General features: G+C 42.4%; 1 protein-coding gene across 1 annotated transcript in view; it reads left to right on the top strand.

Annotated features, from left to right (window-relative positions):
- The window catches only part of BCAR1 (BCAR1 scaffold protein, Cas family member), a 102,017-nt gene that overhangs the window by 41,582 nt on the left and 37,467 nt on the right, over positions 1 to 22,968 (top strand). The window contains exon 2 of the mRNA XM_069965917.1: positions 8,238 to 8,963. Within this exon, the coding sequence (XP_069822018.1) occupies positions 8,238 to 8,963 (726 nt within the window). The remainder of the gene's footprint in view (positions 1 to 8,237; positions 8,964 to 22,968) is intronic.

The following is a 22,968-nucleotide window of genomic DNA, read 5'->3' as shown; positions in this document are numbered from 1 at the left end:
AACACTCAACCAGCAAAATGTTATTTTCCCAAATATAAGACCATACATAGATTTTCGTTTCCATGTATGAGGGAGCTCAGTACCCTGCTCGAGTGATTGGTGGTGGTCCCAGCTGTGGTGAGATATTTATCACCATAGGAGGTGAATGTGCATTGTGGTACAACCCCCTTAGTATACAAAAATTCAGGAAAAAATTGTTCCTGGAATAAATGCTGTGCGACCAGTGCTCCATTCATCTTTCTTGGGCTAAGGAACATTACCAAGCTTGTTGCTCAACATTATTTCCAGGGATAATTTTGTCCCCTTTCTGTGGATTGTGAGCATTCTAGAGGTCAGAACTCCATTGATCAGCTGGTTATCCCTTACCTTATATATACGGCTGGCAGATCTCTGGGAATACCCCTTTAGGCTGGCACGCTCCAGCCGATATAAATATGGCAAACATGAAGCAGCTACGCTGCGCACTATAGAGTATACTAAATAATCCCCTTGTTGTTTGTTTTCACATTACAACAAAGTCAATTGGTCTTTTCACAGGCCGAGATGCTTTTAAAGGCATACAATAAGTTCTTGGTCAAAAAAAGTAATGTTGTGGTGTTCACTTGGAGGAAACGGCCTGTTTAATTCAATAAATTACCCATTCATGCTCCTAGTTCCGGCCTTGCTACAGTGTAAGGAAGAAGTAGTGCTCAGGCTTCCATTGTCTCCTTCTCCAAACACGCATAGAGTAGGAGCCGGCTCAATATGCAGAGAAGTGGGAGCTATTCATGAAATGGAGTATTGGAGAGATCCAGCTGCGGAGCTGCCTGACATCACACAAACATACACAGGAAGGACAAGACCAGTAGACATCATGGTCTCAGATGTTCGTTTGTTCACATCCTTTAGTTAACTCATATGCATGAATATATCTATACAGTATATAACAGATTGTTGGTCTCCGACAGTATGTGGCATAGTTATATTCTACTAATGAGATCACCTTTAGGGTACAAACCCACTTGACGTATTTGCTGCGTGAATCAGTCTTAAAAATAAGCAGGCAAAACGCAGGTTGGCTTTATACGATTGTTCTGCATTAAAATACGCAATTGCGTATTTTTGAAGCGTGAAGCTTGTTGTTAGCAAAGCATCAGTTGTTAACAACCTGTGCAAAAAACGCATGTAGCTTCACGCTTCAAAAATACGCCATTGCTTAGCTGTAAGTCAGTTTGCTCTTCAATTTAAGGACCCTATCACATGGAAATTTCAAATTTACTTAACAATTGTATTCTAGCCTCAACACTGTTACTTCCTCTAAATGCAAAAGAACATCTTAGAGATAACTAGGGATAGGGATATTAACTGCAGAGACTATGCTAAGTGGTATCCCAACACAGTGGGTACTGACTCTCTCCGCACATTGCTCCTGCATATGGATGAGAGGCTCTGATTGCACATGTACCCATTGATCTCTGAACAGTGCAACTCCAATCCAGTGAATAAGAGTTGAGTTGAAATACCTGCACCCCTTTAAGAGAAATATAATATTTAAGGTGTCTGACTGCCACCGGTTGTTCTTGTACATGTGTTGTATGTTCCTTCTTTTTGGGCTTTATTACACAGCCCGATATTTAGGAGCAAGGACCACCTCAGGACCACCTCAGGTCATTGCTGGCTTGCTCCTTGTTTCTTGCTTACACGCACAGACAGTGAGCAGGGGGGGCGTTCATCGTGGGAAGCTATGGGAGGGGCTTTCCTGACAATCTTTAGATCGTACGGGTGTCCCATAGAAGATAGCTGTGGCCCGCTGCTCCTATTGATCATTGTCGTTTTAATTCAACATGCTAAAAGACAGCGATCAGCTGAGATTGTGCATGTCGGCTGATTGTTGTCTATCTTTCAGCATGAGCTATTACATCAAGCAATTATCAGCTGGAAAGGACGGTAATTGCTCAAGTTTGGGCGAAAATCATTTTGTGTATTAGCACCTTAAAGGGGTTGTCCGGCGATAAAAAATTATTCACAGAATAACACACATTACAAAGTTATACAACTTTGTAATGTATGTTATGTCTGTGAATGGCCCCCTTCCCCGTGTCCCACCACCCCCACCCGTGTACCCGGAAGTGTGGTGCGCTATACATACCTGTCACGTGCCGACCACGGTCTCCGATCCTCAGCAGTGATGTCTTCTTCCGCGTCATCAGCCGCTCAGCCGCCAGTTATGCTCAGCCAATCGCGGCTGAGCTTTGGATGACGCTGCAGAGGGCGGCCAGCACTCGGGAAGATCCGCTGGCCGCCCGAAGAAGACGTCACTGCTGAGGATCGGAGACCGTGGTCGGCACGTGACAGGTATGTATAGCGCACCACACTTCCGGGTACACGGATGGGGGGTGGTGGGACACGGGGAAGGGGGCCATTCACAGACATAACATACATTACAAAGTTGTATAACTTTGTAATGTGTGTTATTCTGTGAATAATTTTTTATCGCCGGACAACCCCTTTAACTGTTTTTACTGATATCACTTAAAGTGTCACTCTCGTTATAACTTTCAAAATCTAAATCAACATTAGAGTTTGCCAAATACATTCATTATTTTTTGTTGTTAACATGCTGTAAAACAAAGCTATACTTACCAGAAATCCAGGTCCATTTTCCTGAAGGCAGATATTCTGACTTGCGCTAGTTGTAAAAAAACGGCTCAATGTGTCCATCAATCACATGACTGCCTTCTCTCTGTGAGCGCTCAGATTACCTGGACTTCCTTTTTTCTGACTGTTTCCTGTTTTTTGAGAAAAAAAGTCAGAAAACAGGAAGTGCCATGTTTTCCATGATAACTAAAAAAAATAAAATAATGAATGTAAATTGCAAACTTTCTTTTTATCACATCTACTGTTGATTTTGAAAGTTCTAATGACAGTGACACTTTAACAAATGATAAAAGTAGGACTAGCAAGAAAAAAAACCTGGGATGTTGCTGTAGTAAGAGGTTGGACATGAGCTATGAGAACGGTTGACTGCCCTGTGATTAAGCCACTAAGTAAATATTGTGTAACTGCTCCTTCATCCACATGTGACATTAAACGACTTCTGGCAGGAAAGGGAGAAACCGCTGAATAATTTCAGATGAATGCAATTTAAAATCAAGTCATTTATTTATTTGAACAGACTTTCCAGTCTCAACATAGAATCCGTATTTGTACTATAGTGTTGTAGTGTTATATCGTAGTAGTGCTTTATTAATGTTAAACTGTATGAATGTTTACTGTATTGCGTGTCTTACTGTAAATTACAGGGAGCTTAGCAACTTATACAGTTTCAGAATAACTAAAGGAGCTAGGAAAAATAGCTCATGTCAGTCCTATACACAAATGTATATGGCAGCCGGAGGAAGTGTCAATCAGGACAAGAAAGGGTCCGTTGCTGTTCTTTTTCTATGTGTTTTAGACATTTCCCTCTGTTGAAAGTTTACTGTGATCCATAACCAGCAGGCTATGTGGAGACGCGAGGTGGTGCCGGCCAGGCCTTTCTTTTTTGCATATACTAATACTAATCTATAGCCGTAACCCGCAGCCGCCACTCGCACTTCTGAGCCGGTCTCTAAAGTGACAGGCTGCTCAGCGAATCACTAGTTGAGACAGGACAGTCAATGGCTGAGCCGCCTGTCACTTTGGAGGCCACTCAGGCAGCAATGTGTAGCTGTCGACCGATGATTTTTAAGCGACACCTTTTGGCTGATCAGTGTCTTTATTACAATGTCCGTGTAATTAGACCCTTAGAGAGATAAGCCACCAACAGAGGTTTCTGTCAGCAGCTTACCTCCCCTCTGGCCATTCAGAACATATGAAGGTTCAAGAGGTTTGTGTGTATGGGGTGAACAGGTGAGATAGCAAATGTATGTTCATCAACAGCTATTAAAAGCATATAGGCCCACGTACAGAAGGCAGTAGACTGAAAATGTAGATAAGATAGACTTTAGGTTATGCTTTGATATGTACCTAATGTGAAGCATGTGACAGATACAGTATATAATTTGCTGAGATTATGAAAAAAGTATCTAAGAAAGCATTCCAATCCCCATAAATGCTTACTTTGCACATAATTGACGTTTACTGTGACTGTGCCCTGACTCGGCTCCATATTGATATCTGTAACATTTAATGAGCAGAAAAGACCTACAGGCCCTACATATGCATTGGACAATTGACTAATGTCTATGGGGGTCCCCCAAAACAAAAGGATCAGGCATATTGGATTTCAAATACTGATCCTTTTGTTCTCATCAGGATAAGGGGCCTATTCCACGGAGCGATAATTGGCCGAATTGGCTGATTATCGCTCCGTGGAATAGAGAGAACGATCAGCCGATGACTGTGTCATCGGCTTAATGTTCATTAGGGTTCAAACCGCCGATTTCACAAACATGATACTTTACCTGTCCAGGCTGCAGGTCTTCTGCTTCTCCCGGTCCCACGCGGCAGCATCAGCTTTGGAGCGGCCTGTCTGAGCTGACAGACCGCTCAGCCAAGGACCACCGCGGCCAGTGATTGGCTGAGCAGTCTGTCAGTTCAGACAGGCCGCTCCGAAGCTGATTCTGTCGTGCGGGATCGAAAGAAGGAGAAGACCTGCAGCCTGGACAGGTGATGTAGGAAACAAGGGCTGTAAGGACATCGGTATTGATGTCCCTGCAGCCCTCGCTAACGATTGTCGGGCCGTGAAATAGGCCCAGTAAACAAGCGCTGATCTAGCAGATCGGCGCTCGTTTACATCGTTGATCGGGCCCTGCTCGGCCTGTGGAATAGGACCCTAAGAGTCCTCTGGTAGAGGCTTTATCCCTTGTCTCCATTTAAAATATATGAATGCTGGGCTGTTTTATGGATGGATGGGAAGAGAAAGCTGTTTGGCTGGTAGCTATGCCATGTGTTTGGGTACCCACCGTTTATTATTTCTGTTTAAACAAAATGACCATATACTATATCCTATAGTCCATATTCTTTAGATATTTGCTGGATGATAGCTATTTGTCCTGACTCACCCTTATGGCTGCTTGACTAGGTGTGCATGTATGGGAAAAAAATAATAAGCTATTGCTGGATTCCTCTGGCAGTGGCTTATCTCTTGTGGAAACAAAGAATCGGGCATGTCGAAAGCTAACATGCCAAATTCTTCTTTTCTCCAATGTGTGCTGCCTGTATGATTCTGTGAAAGCACATGAAGGTACAACATGGGCCCAAAGATTACAGATCTGTTCAGCACAAACCTTCAATGATAAGTTAATGCTAAGATAGACACAGCCACATAGATGTTACCTGCAGAACCTATAAACCAATGTTTTAGATAAGTGCGTTTAATAACCCTTTACAAAGCTTGCATTCTCATGCTGGGAGGGACAATTTTCCATCAAACATTTGTCAATCCTGCCCTGAAGAGCTTCTAGTCTGTTAGGCAATGAGCAAACATGTTTATCTGGAATTAAGAGAGTCTTCTTCATGCCTTGAGCATTCTCTTTACTCCCAGGTTTCTTCAGATAAGCAATGTGTTGCCTTATAAATGGGGTGCAGGCAGAAGGGACATAAACAGGCAGGAAATGTACCTGAATTATTTGGCTTATATTCTCACATGTTGGTCATATTCATTTGAGACGGATTTTAGACTACCTGTTATTCAGTCACCATTACTGCACCATAGAGATGAAAACCAGATGCAATGCAGATACTCTCTGTAATGAAACTAACCATTTGCAGACATTTCAGTACAGTTAATGGTTAACATATCAATAGACAGGTGCGTTCACCAACAGCTGTATTTACAACATAAGCAACGTGTGGAGGGCACTTACAGAAGCACTCAGCCGTGTATCAAACATTGGCCTATACCCAGAACATATGTGGGCCTGGGTTTTCAATGTTACATTTATTTCTACGCACATGCTTGACCATAAATCTACTTTTAAAGCTGCGTAAAATGGAATATCTGTCTCAATCAGGATGTCTGTTTATTGAAGAAAAAAAAATGAAAAACTCACCTATATCCCACTGATAGTTGGACTGAACAGAGACTCCCTAAATTCTCTTATAGGGTATTTGATACAATAAAATTGAATTTTATAAGTCAAGCAATGCAAATGACTTGTTCTCTTTCGTTAAAAATTGTTAAGAAATTATATTTATCTGTTTCTTAGCAATATCTTTAAGGCCTGATTCACATTGATTCACACCATGCCTGCACCACAGATAGGGACAGAACTGTGGTTGTGCTCCAGTAGCTGTCCGCATTAGCACAGACCCATTTATTCAGAATAGGGGACTTGGCCCCAACATGGACCAGTAGCATGTACAAGTGTGTGTATGGAGCTATAGAAATGAATCAAGGGCGCTTCAAAAATTAATAATAATAATAATAATAATAATAATAATAATAATAATAATGGATCCTTATTCTGTCCACATTTGCAGGTCTGCAAATGCAGACAAAATGAAAGGATGTGTAAAAGAGGCTGAAGGGGACATGTGAGTAATGTATACTTACCTGTCCTGTTCCTCCACTGCTGCCTGATCCTGGGCCACCCAATCTGCACCACTGTTTGTTTTCACAACATAAGATGACGTCAGGGGTGGATTAACTTTACCATAGGCCCTGGGCAGGTCACCAGGCCTGGGCCCCCCACCCTACTGTAACTATGGTAACACTAGCGTAGTGCTAAGAGTACAGGATAGATAGTGTCATGATGCCCTGATTTTTGCAAAACTGTGGTAAAAAAGCAGCATTTTTTTTGTAAATCATAGCAGAACTGTAGCCAGCAAACAATACACCACTAAATGTATAAGTCTTTTTTGGTGGCCATGGGCCCCCCAGGAGCTCAGGGCCCAGGGCTACCACCCGAAACGGACCTATTATAATCTGCTACTGGATGGTGTCCCACTCCCACTGGAAATTGCCACTCAGCATAGACTCTATGCTAAGCAACTATTTGCTGTGTTGTTAATGTATGTTGTAAAAACACAGACAGCAGTGCAGAGCAAGTGGCCCAGGATCAGGCAGCAGTGGGGGAACGGAACAGGTAAGTATACATTACTTACATGTCCCCCGCAGCCCCGGCAACATGCTTAAGTATAGTTTTTCCCGGAATACCGGTTTAACACACAATTTACATAAGGCCTTACTAAAACATTACAGGTACATTTTTTTTATTTGATTTCTGGAAAATGGTTTGAAAGGGAACTATGGAAACTTTTTGTTTCTTTGTATTTGGCAACATGTGGATTTTTTTCCGTGGGAGAATCATTGTAAGATAGAACCACAATTGTTGGGTGGAATGTGGTGGTTTGTTAACTAGTGTCTCGTATGGTTGGTGGGAATATTTCTTCTCCTACATACAGAGAGATTAGCACTAGTAGCTTTGAACTTGACCACTTTGACCTCTATGGCTCTGCTGCAAGATACTTCACATTCCTTGAATAGAGTCAACTAAACTATTAATATTTTAGAATGTTACATTACTCCTCTGCATTTCTTAGCTACTTTATTATTTGTTTTGCAGATGCATTTATTAATGTGAGAGGGAATACTGCACACATCGCCCTCTACTTATTTAACTTACTGCAGCTTATAACATTACATAGAGCAATATATTTTTCTATTATAAAGTTGATTACTGTTTCAGTGTTTGTTTTTCTCTATATCTAAAAAAAAATATAAATATATTGTAGGCTACTTTGCTCACTGTAACTTAGAGAGTCCTATTTATTATAGCACAATACGATCCTATAAACCTCTGTTTACACTGGAAGCTGTGGCTCCTCAGTTCTGGTGTAACTACAGCTGGACAGTCATAGGTTGCATGCTCCTGGTATTTAGTATTACCATATCATAATGAATTGGCCGGAATTAGGCAAAAATGTTAAATTCTGAAACTGTCAGTGAAGTTTATCCTGGCCAGTACTGCAGTATTAGCCGGATAAACTTCTTTTCTATTGAATCGGGATGTGGGCGCATCCATGTGCGCTCGCATTTCAATTCACCATTGCACACAATGCAAAGTGCTGCCGGAACTGGGACCTGTGAGGGTTGTGCGGCTGCTATTCAATGAACAGTTGCCGCACACAACTGACATGTCAGTTGTAAATAATTACATTACGTTGTGTGAACTTAGCCTTACTTTGTAGACATGATCAACCTGTGTGTGATGTAATAATTTTCCCTCTCCCCAAAATATTTTCATTAATGTTTTTCTGTCTGTGTTTTTTTGCAGAATGTATTGGCCAAAGCTCTGTATGACAATGTGGCAGAGTCACCCGATGAGTTATCCTTTAGGAAAGGGGATATCATGACGGTGCTGGAACGTAACACTCAAGGTCTAGAAGGCTGGTGGCTCTGTTCTCTGCATGGAAGGCAAGGAATTGTCCCAGGAAACCGGCTGAAAATCCTGGTGGGAATGTATGACAAGAAAGGAAATGACCAGAGCCCACAAAAACCTCAACAACAGGCCCCTCAGCAACCACCTCAAACTCCATTGCCTTATAACAATCAAAGTGTCTATAATGTTCTTTCCACAAATCAGTATACCCCAATGCACCCATCTTACCAGAGCCAGAGTGCAGATAGTGTTTACTTAGTTCCAGCTACACCTAAAGGACAGCAAACACATTACCAGACCCCTCAAGGGCCAACACACCCTGGTCAAACAACCCCTTCTAAGCAATCTACCTATCAAAACCAGCTCCCCCCTCATCAATTCACGAGTCAAGACATATATCAGGTCCCCCCATCCATGACTCAATCACAGGAGCTCTACCAGGTGCCCGTAGGATCCACCAGCCCACCTCAGTCTCAGGACATTTATCAAATTCCACCTTCTGCAGGGACAGGACAAGATATCTACCAGGTGCCACCTTCAATGACCCCAGCCCAAGAAATTTATCAAGTGCCACCATCCATGGATATGCGCGGAGGAGAACTTAGAAAGCCACCAGGAAAGGTACAGCACACGTCATCTTGTATTTTTTTTTTTTCAAGTTATTCCATGAATGATCTGTAATCCTTCAATTCTGATATTGTCTTCTCAGTAATTTACCCTGAGCCTCATAGTTTATTTTTTATGTATTTTAGATCCACAGATATAAAAATATAGACAGTGGTTCCTCTGTGTATACCAGTCTGCCACGATGTCTATGTCTCTAATAGGATCAATCTGCCCGTAAATGTTGTGTCAGACTAATGAGCATTAAAGATTAGACGGTTATACATGGCACGACTGAATGATATCCATTAGCTATCGATCCACCAAAAATGAGCTTTGATCGAGCTACAGCCTGATAATCTCCTGCCTGGAGGGGATGAATGTATGTTTGTTGGGAAAAAATATAAGCCCACTTTGGGAGGTCACATGGGACCTAAAACTATGTTAGCGCTCGCCCTTGCTGAGAGCTCCAGTTAATTTGTAAATGCTGACTGAAAATCAAAGTATCTAAATACTAATAACTGTAGCAAACCTGTGAAAGAAGGCTTCATGGCTTCAAAGTTTCTTTTTTCAATATTATTAATTAGTAGTACTTCTTTTCTTCTTCAGCCTAATTATTTGTAAGACTATATGGGTGCGTTCTCACATATTAGGCACATATAGCTACATGGTTTTGGTTAAAACTGCTGTTTACTTTGGCTTGTTTTTTGTCCAATCTTTAGGAACACACCCTTTGTCCTATCAATGTGTCCTCTGCAACGTTTTAAAGCCAAAAACAGCTATTTAGTACAAATGAGCATGACATTCGACATGTGAATACTGATAGCTTAAGAAGTTGGATGCAGTCTAATAGGCTGGGTTCACACTACGTATATTTCAGTCAGTATTGTGGTCCTCATATTGCAACCAAAACCAGGAGTGGATTGAAAACACAGAAAGGCTCTGCTCACACAATGTTGAAATTGAGTGGATGGCCGCCATATAACAGTAAATAACTGCCATTTCAATATAACAGCCGTTTTTTTAAAATAACAGCAAATATTTGCCATTAAATGACAGCCATATGCTTTTTTTCTTTTGAGAGGATTAAATGACAGCCTTCCACTCAATTTCAACATTGTGTGAACAGATCCTTTCTGTGTATTCAATCCACTCCTGGTTTTGGTTGCAATATGAGGACCACAATACTGACTGAAATATACGTAGTGTGAACCCAGCCTATGGCTGTATTCAGGTTTTTCAGGACTCCCTCGGGCAGTATCCAACTTCATCAGCCACCAGTATTCAAATGCGGAATGCTCATCTCTACTCTTTAACCAAATGCCAAATGCTTCTCCTCCTTATGTATACTCCATAGTCCAATCCTTTAGTGACATGTACAGTACCTCACTGCTAAGAAGTAACTGCTGGACCTGTAGGCACACTGAACCCTCTCCCATGAACATTGCTGGGATGTTTTTCTTGCTTTCTGACATTATTTTTCATTTTTGATTATTACACTTCTAGGTTTTGTTGATGTTTGAGCACTTTAGAAGCTTCACATTATAAACATCTTCCAGCCAATTATTATTTTATCTCAGCGCATCCTTAATAGTCTGTTTCTGTATTAACATTTAACAAAAGGAGAGGTTGTAAATAGACCCCACACCTATCATGGAGCCATTCTAATGGCAATACTCAGTCTGCAGTAGAGTCTCAAAGGGCTTGTACAGGTTGACAAGATCCTTAGGTATCTTTCAGATGGGCCAATGCACAATCTACTGTCCGACAGCATGGTGGTCTTCTTATTCTCCCCCGTGAGAGGATGATGTATTGCATGATGGATTTTCTCTGTCCATCTCTTTTGTTATTGGAGTAATAAGCCGCCACCGGAGCTGCCTGGTGGTGGCTTACCACTCCCCTCCCCACTGGAAATACAGCACAGACATAGCTGAACATTTATGTATGATACAGACATTTACTCTTGGATGCAAAATCTGTAACAGGGTCTCCACTTGCCATGTGTCTGGTGTCCTCTTAGGTGGCTGAGAGAATTTTGGCTCCGTTAGCCACAAAAGCCTTGTAGACTGTTACCTATAGCTACACAGGCCTTACATCTGATAGTGATGTACAGTTTGTCCACAGAACAAAATGCTGTATTGTTAGCTAAGGTACAAAAATATTCTCAGTAACTAATAATGCTTTCATGGACACATGAATCACACTATGCATGTCCATAGTAAATCACATTCCCAGTCCAGAAATGGGCCATCTTGAATGTATTATATAACTAATCCCTTATGTATCAGATACATGTATAAAAATACAATTGAGCTATTTCATTTCACTGCAGAACATCAGCTAAAATAGTGGACTAGACCCATTGAAATTGGTGGGTTTGGCCAACTTACATTGCTGATCTGTGATTGGTTGCATTAGGCAACTTTTACTATGATAAATCTTCCCCAGGGAGTATCACTTTGTGGCTTACAGGGGGCCTCTCATTTCAAAAAGTTGCTTGCCTTCAAGGGATGAGTCCTTTAATTTAAACTCTGCTCACATCAAAGTGCTATTCTGCTTACTTTAGCTGAGCGTAAGGACTCAGCGATTGGAACTGCGCAACTTTCTGAAGTGAGAGACACCCTTTAGTTAGTGGAAAAGAAAATATGATTAAGAGACAAATGAGTAGACTTGCAAATGAAGGATAGCCAAATGACCATTGTGAGAGATGAGCACCAGTGAAGAATGTGTATTTATAGGCAAGCACTTTATGTAGTTGTTCTTTTAAGTGTCATTCTTTTTGTGTCTTTAAATATTTCTTACCATGAAAATAAGAGGTAACTGGAAGCAGCTGGTCAGTGCTGAAGGTAATAATTTACTGTATAATTGCACAGGGTGTGGGAGGAGCACATAGAAATTAGTTGTTTTGAAGAAGTTTTCATGGAAACTGGTTTTGGATGTGTTTAAGTCTCTTATATGGTTTTCATGTTATGTCCAGGATCTCTGCTTGTAATTACAGCAGTCTTCCAGAAAAACACACAATGCTGGAGCCTGGAGAATGATTTCTATATGCTTAGATGTGTGTCTAAGTGTATGCGTTAAAGGGGTAGTCCACTCAAACATAATTTTTCACATGCTGCTGCCCATGGTGAGACTAACACTTCATTTTATACTTGATATTATCTATTCGGTCTCCGTTCCCCAGTTCTTGGCTGCTCCTTTCTGCTGAAGACACAAAAATCTGTGTGTGAGATTTCCTCTCTGTCTCCCCCTCCTCCCTTCTGAGACGGCTAATGTAAACAAGTCCCTTCCAGGCTTTATGTGCAACACTGTAGCTTCTTTGTAATGCTGGGAGGATTAATCACAGTGAGTTCATCAGCAACTTTACCTCAGATTGAGCCTCCCAGCATTACAAAGAAGCTAAAATGTTGCAGATAAAGCCTGACAGGGACTTATCAGCTGTCTCAGAAGGGAGGGGGAGGAGGCAAAGACAGAGAGCAAGCAGCAGCTCAGAACTGGGTAAATGAGACTGAATAGACAATAACAAGTATGGGTTGTTAGACCAGGGGCATGAACATGTGAAAAGTTATATTTGAGTGGAATATCCCTTTGTGTGCATGATTGGAGATTTTTATACACTTTGTTAGTATTTTATTACATCTATTGTGTATGAACCCTAATGTGTCCAATAGCAAACTGAGTTTAGGCCCCCATACACATTATTTTTGTGGGACTGACTGACTGTCTCATGTGTATGGCAATCTCCCAAAGGACTGGGTACATTGGATAAAACTTAGCACCTATCCTGAAATAAACTGCTGCCAGAGGTGTCTGGTAGTGGCTTACCTCCTCTATCAGAATACATGAATGTCTGATTAATGGCCCTATTCCACGGAACGATTATCGTTCGTTTTCGGACGATATCGACCGCTACGGACGATAATCGTTCCGTGGAATAGAGTGCAACGATCAGCCGACATCGTTCATGTCGGCTGATCGTTGCAGTCGCTTTTTTTTGAACATGTTGAAAAACAAGCGACTGATATAGCAGCGATCTGCTGCCGTCGCTCCGTTGAATAGGAGCATCGGCAGCAGATGCTGCTATATCCTATGGGCTGCCCGGACGATCTAGCGATCCCCCGGGCAGCCCCCCCGCAGCTCCCCGCCGCCCCCTCCCGCACGCACCCGCTCGCTGCAGCCGCGGTGAATAACGGCGGCAGCGAGCGGCGAACGAGGAGCAAACGAGCGCTGACAGCGCTCGTTTGCTCCTCCAACGACCCGTGGAATATGGGCTTAAGTCGAGTGTTCATATGGTTGGGGTGAACAGAAGAGATAGCTAGTGCAAATAAATATTCGGTAAACGGCTATTGAAGACCAACAATGATTTCTACCGGAATGTGACTGTAGCACGTCAGTACACTAGCAAACTTTAGCGTACTTTATAGCATAGATTTATACGCTTTTTGAGCTTATGGCATGATCATAAATTCCAAAGACCGCTGTGTAGCACACTGTCCGTATATATGGACCATGCTCGAAAAATGTGAATGACCCCTTACAGATCAGTCAGCAGGTACCCCCTCTATCTCAGCCGCATCATGTAAGACAGATTAGAGAAATTCCTTGCCCACATATAAATGTACTAAATGTATTAGTCATATGCCAGTCTTATTCCAGTAGAAACCAGTGGTGTATTTAAAGGGGTTATCCAGCGCTCTTGTCTCCAGTTCAGGTGAGGTTTGTAATTAAGCTCCATTTACTTTAATGGAACTGAGTTACAAAACCTACACCTAAACTGGAGAAAAGAGTGGTGATGTCTCTCGAAGAAAGTGGTCATGTTTTTGTAGTGCCTTTAACATTGTTTGAAAAGTGACTGAAGCAAAGAAGCAAGGCACAAGCCCTTGTCAGAAATCACCATCTAGCACTAGCTGTAAATAGTCAAATATACCAACGTAAGACAAGTGTTTTCTCAGCTTTCTGGAGGAAGGCTGCAGCTGGCAGGCCACTAATTACAAATTAACTCTAATTACTGCTCATTTTACATGCAACCCATACAGATGGGCTATGGGGGGGCTGGCAAGATCTGCGCTTCTATTCTATGGCAATCTCAGTTTTCTAAAAAGAGGTTATCCCTGTGAACATTAGAAACCATGTCAAAGAGGAGACTGTAAACAGGACAATTATTACTGTTCTAATGATGTTTAGTCGTTTTTGGCTTCCAGTTACTGTTTTGTTTGCGTAACCATAAATATGTATGCATTTTTCTTTTGTAAAGAGATCATTTACGTGAAGCAGTTTATGTTTACGTTGTTAATGTTTTATACACAAAGAAATATGGACATACTCCTTTAAGAATTAACTATTAATTCATACTTGATTTAAAGACATGATCCACTATAAAACCAATGACTTAAAACTCTGCTGAAATGTATAAAAAACAATCACCAAATAATGTAAAGTACAACACAAGGGAGCTCCATTAGAGTCAGTGGAGCCGCATCATAGAGGGGCAGGGGTTTCCTCCCAATGCGGACTGCAGGAACATGCGGACTGCAGAATGGAAGATATTGTGTTATTGCGCAATCCCATTTCAGTAATTCTGAAGTGCTACAATGTCCACCTAAACCCCGTCACACAAAAATCAGTAGATACCACCAATCATGCCTGGCTTCACTCACCCATTGTATTTCAGTGACCCCCTTGCACACACAGTCCAATTTTGTTAACGTTTGGTACACTGATATGTAATATTTCCTATCAGGACATTTACTATACAGCTATATTATACATTATTTTGTTTTGCACCAGATCGGGCTCATTTGTCAAACTATTTGTGACAGCTTCTTTATAGTCTTCTGTTTCTCACTTATGGTGCGTTTACACAGAGAGATTTATCTGACAGATTTTTGAAGCCAAAGCCAGGAACAGACTATAAACAGAGAACAGGTCATAATGGAAGGACTGAGATTTCTCCTTTTTTTCCAATCTATTCCTGGGTTTGGCTTCCAAAATCTGTCAGATAAATCTCTCTGTGTAAATGCACCATTAGTAGTTTAATTGCCTGGAGTTTATAAAGATGCTGAAGTCATTAAGGTAATTATATCTCCGTGCACTGACTTAATGGTGAACAGGGGGCGCGGACTCTGGGTCCCCTTCATTTAACATTTTTTTCGCTGAAAGAGGATCAGAAAACCTACGCCAGCTCTGAGCTGGCGTAGGTTTCCTAGTGCACACACTGGTGCTCACGGGATTTATGTAGAGGCAATGCGCCTCTACATAAATCTCCGTAGTGTCGGCACTGTGGGAACATCTTTAAGCCCGGCGCAGAAAACGCCAGACTTAATAAATGTCCCCCAGAGAGTCTAACTGCTGGGATCCCCACTAAGTTCCTTGTCCACATATGTGAGTGAAACTGTGATTGAGATTGTGCACTGCTGCTCCATTCACTTTCTAGTGAGTGAATGGGGTGGCAGCACACATGCCCAACCGAAGCTTCATTCACATGGGTGTACAAGAGACCCCTGTTCTTGTAATTAGTGAATGTCTCAGCAGCCAGATCCTTAACCAATCAGATACTTACCACCTACCCTGTGTATAGGCGATAAGGTTTATTTGTGGAATAACCCCTTTTAAACTACAAAATAAAATACGGTACGTAAAAGCCATTACTGTAGGGTTAAATATCATCCTTTTACATACATACATTGACATTTCTAGATTCATACACTTGCCTCTGTGTTCTATAAAATCTCATTTCACATAAATAGAAATGGTGCATGGCTGAATACCTTCAGTGTTCATCTACCGGTCATGTTACATTGGACATAAGATTCATTCTGCTGCAAGATGGTAAAGAATAAATTGTGTGACCTAAGGTTAACTGATGTCCATAAAATCCATTTAGATCCCATTTCTTAGGTGTCCATCACATTGAGCTTGGCCTGGTATCGATGAGTTGTCACACACATCTACAATACTGGCTGTTACAAATTATACATGTGAGCGCCTGAAATACCAAATCAGCTCAGTGAAATATTAATATCCTGCCATTCCCCTTGTTTAAATGGCCATATATATTATCACGAAGCCCAATGCCTTCGCATTTAATAATAAGACCTAGATTTCCTCATAGCTCATAGCGCTGTTCCTTTAACTTTATATTAGGGAGCTGTTATCTAATCACTTCTCTAATCTACTTTGTAGGTGTGAACTTAAAAATATGTTAAAATATGGTAATAATAAATACAGTGAAGGTACAGTATTTGAATTTTAAACAGAAATATTGCAATTTAGTGGCAGTAGGCACAGTGATGTCACAATACAGTGAAATAAACACAATGATGTCACAGTACTGAAAAATAAACACAGTGATGTCACAGTACAGGGAAATAAACACAGTGATGTCACAGTACAGTGGTAACAACACAGTGATGTCACAGTACTGGAAAATAAACACAGTGATGTCACAGTACAGGGAAATAAACACAGTGATGTCACAGTACATGAATTATAAACCTTATTACAAATGTTACAACACATGAGCAGTAAGCACAATGATGCCATAGTACAAGTTTAGCAAACACCTTGGGGGACGTTTATCAAGACTGGCGTTCTTGTACACCAATCTTAGATCAAGGTCTGCCCCCCCTTTCCCGGACAGATTTACTAGGAGGCTAAAAATGGTAAATAATGGTGCAAAAAGAATGATACATATGCCCCTAAGGCTATATGGCTGCCATGCCAGTATTTTTTTTTTATTTTTTTGCAGCACAGGGTATGGCTAAATAACGGATCTGAAAAATTACAGACATGTGAATAGGGCCATTTAGATCTATAGGACCATATTTTGACCATAATTTGGATCCGTAATTGCGAAAATACAGAGACCTAAGCAGGGGCGGAACTACCACCGTAGCAGCCGTAGCGGCTGCTACGGGGCCCCTAGCATCGGGGGGCCCGTGGCCTGGGCCCCCGGAGCTTACTGCCTACAACACCCGGTGGCCGAGCGGGCCTCCCGGGTGTTCAGTGTTCTGATTGACAGCGCGAGAAGCCATAGGCTTCCCGCCCTGTCAATCACTCTTGTGACCGCAAGCAGCATTTGCTTGCGATCACAAGAGTGTTGCCCCCGCCCCCGACAGATCAGCAGCTTCCAGGCGAAGTCCCGGGCAGCGACATCACTGAGGTCAGTGTGCGTCGCGGCGACTGGGACTTCCGGTACAGGAAGTGACACGCACCCTGTACCGGAAGTCCCAGCCACCGCGACGCACACTGAGCTCAGTGGTGGCGCTGCCCGGGACTTCGCCTGGAAGCTGCTGATCTGTCGGGTGCAGATGAAGATAGAAGAAGAGACCTGCAACCGACGGGGGATCGTATATATATATATATATATATATATATATATATATATGGGGGATGCACAGCACTAGGGGCTGTGTGTATATATATATATATATGTATATATATATATATATATATGTATATATATATATATATATATATATATATATGGGGGATGCACAGTACTAGGGGCTGTATATATATATGGGGGATGCACAGCACTAGGGGCTGTATATATATATATATATATGGGGGATGCACAATACTGGGGGCTGTATATATATATGGGGGAGGCACAGCACTGGGGGTTGTATATATATATATGGGAGAGGCACAGCACTGGGGGCTGTATATATAGGGGGGAGGGACAGCACTGGGGGCTATATATATGGGGGAGGCACAGCACTGGGGGCTGTATATATGGGGGAGGGACAGCACTGGGGGCTGTATATATAGGGGACAGCACTGGGGGCTATATATATGGGGTAGGCACAGCACTGCGGGCTATATATATATATGGGGGATACACAATACTGGGGGCTGTATATATGGGGAGGCACAGCACTGGGGCTATATATATGGGAGAGGCACAGCACTGGGGGCTATATATATGGGGGAGGCACAGCACTGGGGGTTATATATATGGGGGAGGGACAACACTGGGGGCTATATGGGGGAGGCTCAACACTGGGGGCTGCATATATGGGGGAGGCACAACACTGGGGGCTATATATATATGGGGAGGCACAACACTGGGGGCTATATATATATGGGGAGGCACAACACTTGGGGCTATATATATATGGGGGAGGGACAACACTTGGGGCTATATATATGGGGGAGGGAAAACACTGGGGGCTATTTGTAAGGGGAACAACACAGGGGGCAATCTATTAGGAGGACGTCACAGAGGAGGCATCTATAAGGGTAACTACACTGCGGGATGTATATAATAGGGCATGCGCAGAGGGGGGTATTTATTTTAGTGGACTAAACAGAGGGGTCATCTATAAGGGGACTACACAGAGGGGGCCATATACTACAGGGCAGGGATAGGGAATCTTGGCTCTCCAGCTGTTTAAAAACTACAGCTTTAGCTTTGACTGTCTACACATGATGGGAGTTGTAGTTTTGCAACAGCTGGAGAGCCGAGGTTCCCTACCCCTGGTATAGGGGATGCACAGAGGTTGTCATCTACTATAAACACAGGGGGGGCTCTCTACTCTAGTAGATGCACACAGGGCCATCTATGTGGAAGACTGAACAAGGGACTATCTATAAGGAGCCAGGGCTACCCACTGAAAGAGGGCTTAAAGGGGCCAAAACAGATGTGCAGTGTGTATAGAGATGAGGATGGTGCCAGAGTGAGGAGCCTAATATGTCTGTCTGGCAGATTCTGTGGATTCGTGGCTCGGAGAAGTTCTCATAATGGCCCAGGACAGATAGAGAAGAAGATGAAAAGGGAAGAACTCCGATCAGAAGAGAAGTCCCCTGTGAGTCACTAAATATATTTGCACTGTAATTTATATGTAGTACAGACCCTGTGTAGAGCTGGGTGTGTTGACGGCGTAGTGGTCGGTTGAGGGGGGGGGGGCAATTAAAAGTTTGCTATGGGGCCCAACCATTTCTAGTTACGCCCCTGGACCTAAGTCTAAATATACCTCTGCACCCCATAGAGTTACTGGATGTCTATGGTCTTAACTCACAGATGCCCCTAAAAAAAGATAAAGAAACTGACTGTATTATGTTCCTCATCATCCTTTCCCTTTCTATGCAGAACACAATACTAGGATCTTGTAATCCTTTAAACTGGAAATACATGTTTGTAGAACACAGAGACAAGGCATAAAATTAGATTAGAAAGGAATTATTTACAGTTTTATAAAAAAAAAAACGTTACAAAAGTTGCTAGAATGAATGTAAAAAAAAATAGAGGTGCACCCATATGGGAAAAACTGAGGACTCGTAACCTGCTTTCATGGTTTCAGTATCAGATAGGTGAAGTTCATTAGAATAGTGTACTGAGAGCCGATAGTCACGATATGGCTGTGCCATAAAATAATCACTAACCGAGTACTAATGTCTTTGCTCTACTTGTTTCACAATATTAGTGTAATGATACTAGGAGATGCAAGAAAAGAGCATACAATTACCTAAAGTTTCAGAACACTGCCTCGCTGATACTGAGATTATCGGAATACAACATCAGGATACTGACAGTAGCCCATACTATTGACTCTTTGATTTTTGGTGGGCCAAAAGTGCTTACCTTAAAGTGTCACTGCTGCTTTGCAAAGCATTTGACATGTCATAAAGTTTTGATCAGTCTGGATCTGAGTGTCCAGACTCAATCGAGCGGGAGATAGAGCGGGGACTGCAGCACCCCCTCTCCCTGCTCTGAGTTAAAAAAAAGAAGAGACATGCTCATAATGCAAGTCTATGGAGCCTGATTCTTTTTTCCTACTCAGCGTGGGGAGAGGACGTGCTGCTGAGCAGTCCTCTCCCCACTCTATCCAGACCGATTAACACTTTTGACATGTCTCTAAACGACACTTTAAGGAAAAAAGCTGCACTATGACTAGCAGAAACAAATGAGCACTGATCAGCGAGATCAGCACTTGTATACAGAGCCATCACAAGGCCCAATCAATCGTGTGGACGGGACACACAAACAATCCAGTGGGCATTTGAATTTACTGTGCAATGTGCAGCCAATAACAATTATTTTACAGGCCACACAAAGGATCCAATCAGCTGACATAGCTTGCTTGTTGGCTGTTTGCTAAGCCTTTTTCACAGACATGGGCATCAAGCTTTTCTTTCTAGGAGTGATCAATTGCATGATCGGACCATGTAAGAGTGCTGTATTACAAAGGCATTTTGGGGGGAAAAAAACCACCAAAAATTAGTGCATGTGATTTTAGGCTCAAAACACTGCAGCTAAAGATTAGCTGAGAAGTCAATAGGAAAATATGAAACACCATACCCACATGGGGGGAGATTTATCAAACATGGAGTAAAGGGAAACTGGCTCAGTCGCCCCTAACAACCAATCAGATTCCACCTTTCATTTTCCAAAGAGTCTGTGGGGAATGAAAGGTGGAATCTGATTGGTTGCTAGGGGCAACTGAGACAGTTTCACTTTACACCATGTTTGATAAATCTCCCCCATGGAGTCTTAGGGGGACATTTATTAAGTCCAGCGGTTTTAGCACAGTGCAGACGCTCACCAGATTTACGTATGAACGCAATGCCTCTTCATAAATCCTTTGTGCACAAGTGTGCACACGTAGTGATACCTATGCCAGCTTAGAGCTGGTGGAGGTTTCTTTAACATTTTTCTGCAGAGGCAGCGGCCACTGTTTTGCCCTCTCTCAGCCCCTCTGGCGTGACTGGCATAGAGGGGCCCAATGAGAACAAATTTATTTGCACAACAAGTGTGTGTGAAGACATTTCAGATATGCCAGATCATAAATGTCCCCCTAAGGGTGGTATTACATGGGCCGAGCAGGGCCCGATAATACCTGTAAACGAGCGCCGATCTGATAGATCGTTGCTCGTTTACTGGGCCTATTACACAGCCCGATAATCGTTTAACAAGAGCTGCAAGGACATTGTTACCGATGTCCTTGCAGCTCTTGCTAAACTGGCATACATTACCCATCCACGTTCCAGGGCTGCTCCTGCCGTCCGCTTCTCCCCGGGTCCTGCGCACGCTCTAGCTTCACAGCGACCTGTCAGCTGATAGGCCGCTCAGCCAATCACAGGCCGGGACCGCTGCGGCCTGTGATTGGCTGAGCGGCCTATCAGCTGACAGGCTGCTGTGAAGCTAGAGCGCGCGCGGGACTCCGGGAGAAGCGGCCGGCAGGAGCAGCCCTGGAACGTGGATGGGTAATGTATATCGTTAGTAGCCGGCCACGCACCGCTATTACACACAGCGGTGCGCGGTCGGCGCCCAACAAAAATAGGTTCTAACCTATATCAACGATCAGCCGATGATCGTTGTCATCGGCTGTTCGTTGCATTTATTACACGGAGCGATATTCGGCAGAATTGGCCCGATTCGGCCGAATATCGTTCCGTGTAATAGTACCCTTAGTGTTTGGTTTTACAATAAACAGGAAATTCCCCTTAGGCATACATCCAATGGACTGTGCACAACACAATACACACTTAAGGGATTTATCAAGCATTGTGTAAAGTGAAACTGGCTCAGTTGCCCCTAGCAACCAATCAGATTCCACCTTCCATTTTCCAAAGAGTCTGTGAGGAATGAAAAGTGGAATCTGACTGGTTGCTAGGGGCAACTGAGCCAGTTTCACTTTACACCATGTTTGATAAATCTCCCCTTTTAGTTTTATATATTACAACCAATCACAGCTCATCTTTCATATCTTAATGGGCTCTGGCAAAATAAAAGCAAATCTGTGATTGGATGCTATGAACAAGACAAGACAGGTTTGCTTTCAGGCCCTTGTTTTTCCCAGGAGTTGTAGAATTTGTAAGTGAATACATTTCCGCCCACATAAATATTTAACTATATTCAAAAAATGGAGCTAGAAAGAGAATTTGTGCCATGGACAATGCATATCTGTAGCTTTAAATGAGACGAGTTATGCAAGATCTGTTTCTGCCTCAAGGAAGTAGACTAAACCATTCTACAGAAAGAGATTTGCCAACAGGAATTAACTGAGATTAATCTTTTTCCCAGGAGATTTTATGATACATGTGAGGTTTGTAATGAAAATGAAAGGGTCACTGCCTCCCAGCATGAGAAACAAATACAAAGCTTATACATATGGAAAGGGAAATCTGAATGTTAGTAAAATCATTATCCGAGTATGTATTGCCAGGTTTATTGCAAGGGAACATATTCACTCTACTCCTTTATTCTTAATATTTTTCTTTTGTTAAGACCCAATAGCCCAATTTTTATCTGTTCCAGCAAGCAACATCTCTCTATGTATATTTTTTTGGAATTTATATATATATATATATATATATATATACACACACAACTGGCTGCAACATCACATGCTCGTTCCCGTATCATGCACCAGCCCAGCTCTATGCACTGGAGATGGGCCCGGAGCCCCAAGTGTGATGATATTCGTTCTACTCTGTCACACGGCTCCATTCTAATGGAGGGATATCCAGGCCCACCTCTAGTGCATAGAGAGGACCGGCAAGAGTTTCGAAAAATGGACTGCTCCCCTGGGATCCCGACCTGGTAATGTTAAAAAAAAAATTAAAAAAGGAATTTAACTGCTGGTACATTCATTGTGAGCAAATAACTTTAAGATCTATTGAATACCTATAGTTTGGCTGCTGTGATGTCTATAAGTAATCACACATGTAAAATGTATGCTATTAGTTATACAGTGCGTCATATGAAGTCAGCATTGCCTGGTTGTACATGGTGGTCTGTATGATATAGAATGCAAACAAATGTGATCCGTGTGAAGTCAGGCTAATACCAGGGTTTATTTCATTAGCGCTGGATAATCCCCTAATCTCTGCTTCCAGGTATGCATGGAAATTGTAACCTTGATAAAGATAGTGGGAGCAAATCAAACCTGCACTGGTTTCAGGGACAAAGAGATATCTGTTGTAAGAATATGTAGCATAATCTTTGACCTCTGGAAGGAAATGTAATGTATAAGAAAGGATAGTATGAAGGGGTCCCTGTTACTATTCAGTATAAAAC

The sequence above is a fragment of the Dendropsophus ebraccatus genome, chromosome 4, assembly GCF_027789765.1.
Source record: "Dendropsophus ebraccatus isolate aDenEbr1 chromosome 4, aDenEbr1.pat, whole genome shotgun sequence".
NCBI lineage: Eukaryota > Metazoa > Chordata > Amphibia > Anura > Hylidae > Dendropsophus > Dendropsophus ebraccatus.
The sequence above is the reverse complement of the archived record's forward strand: the minus strand, read 5'-3'. Positions and strand labels throughout refer to the sequence as shown.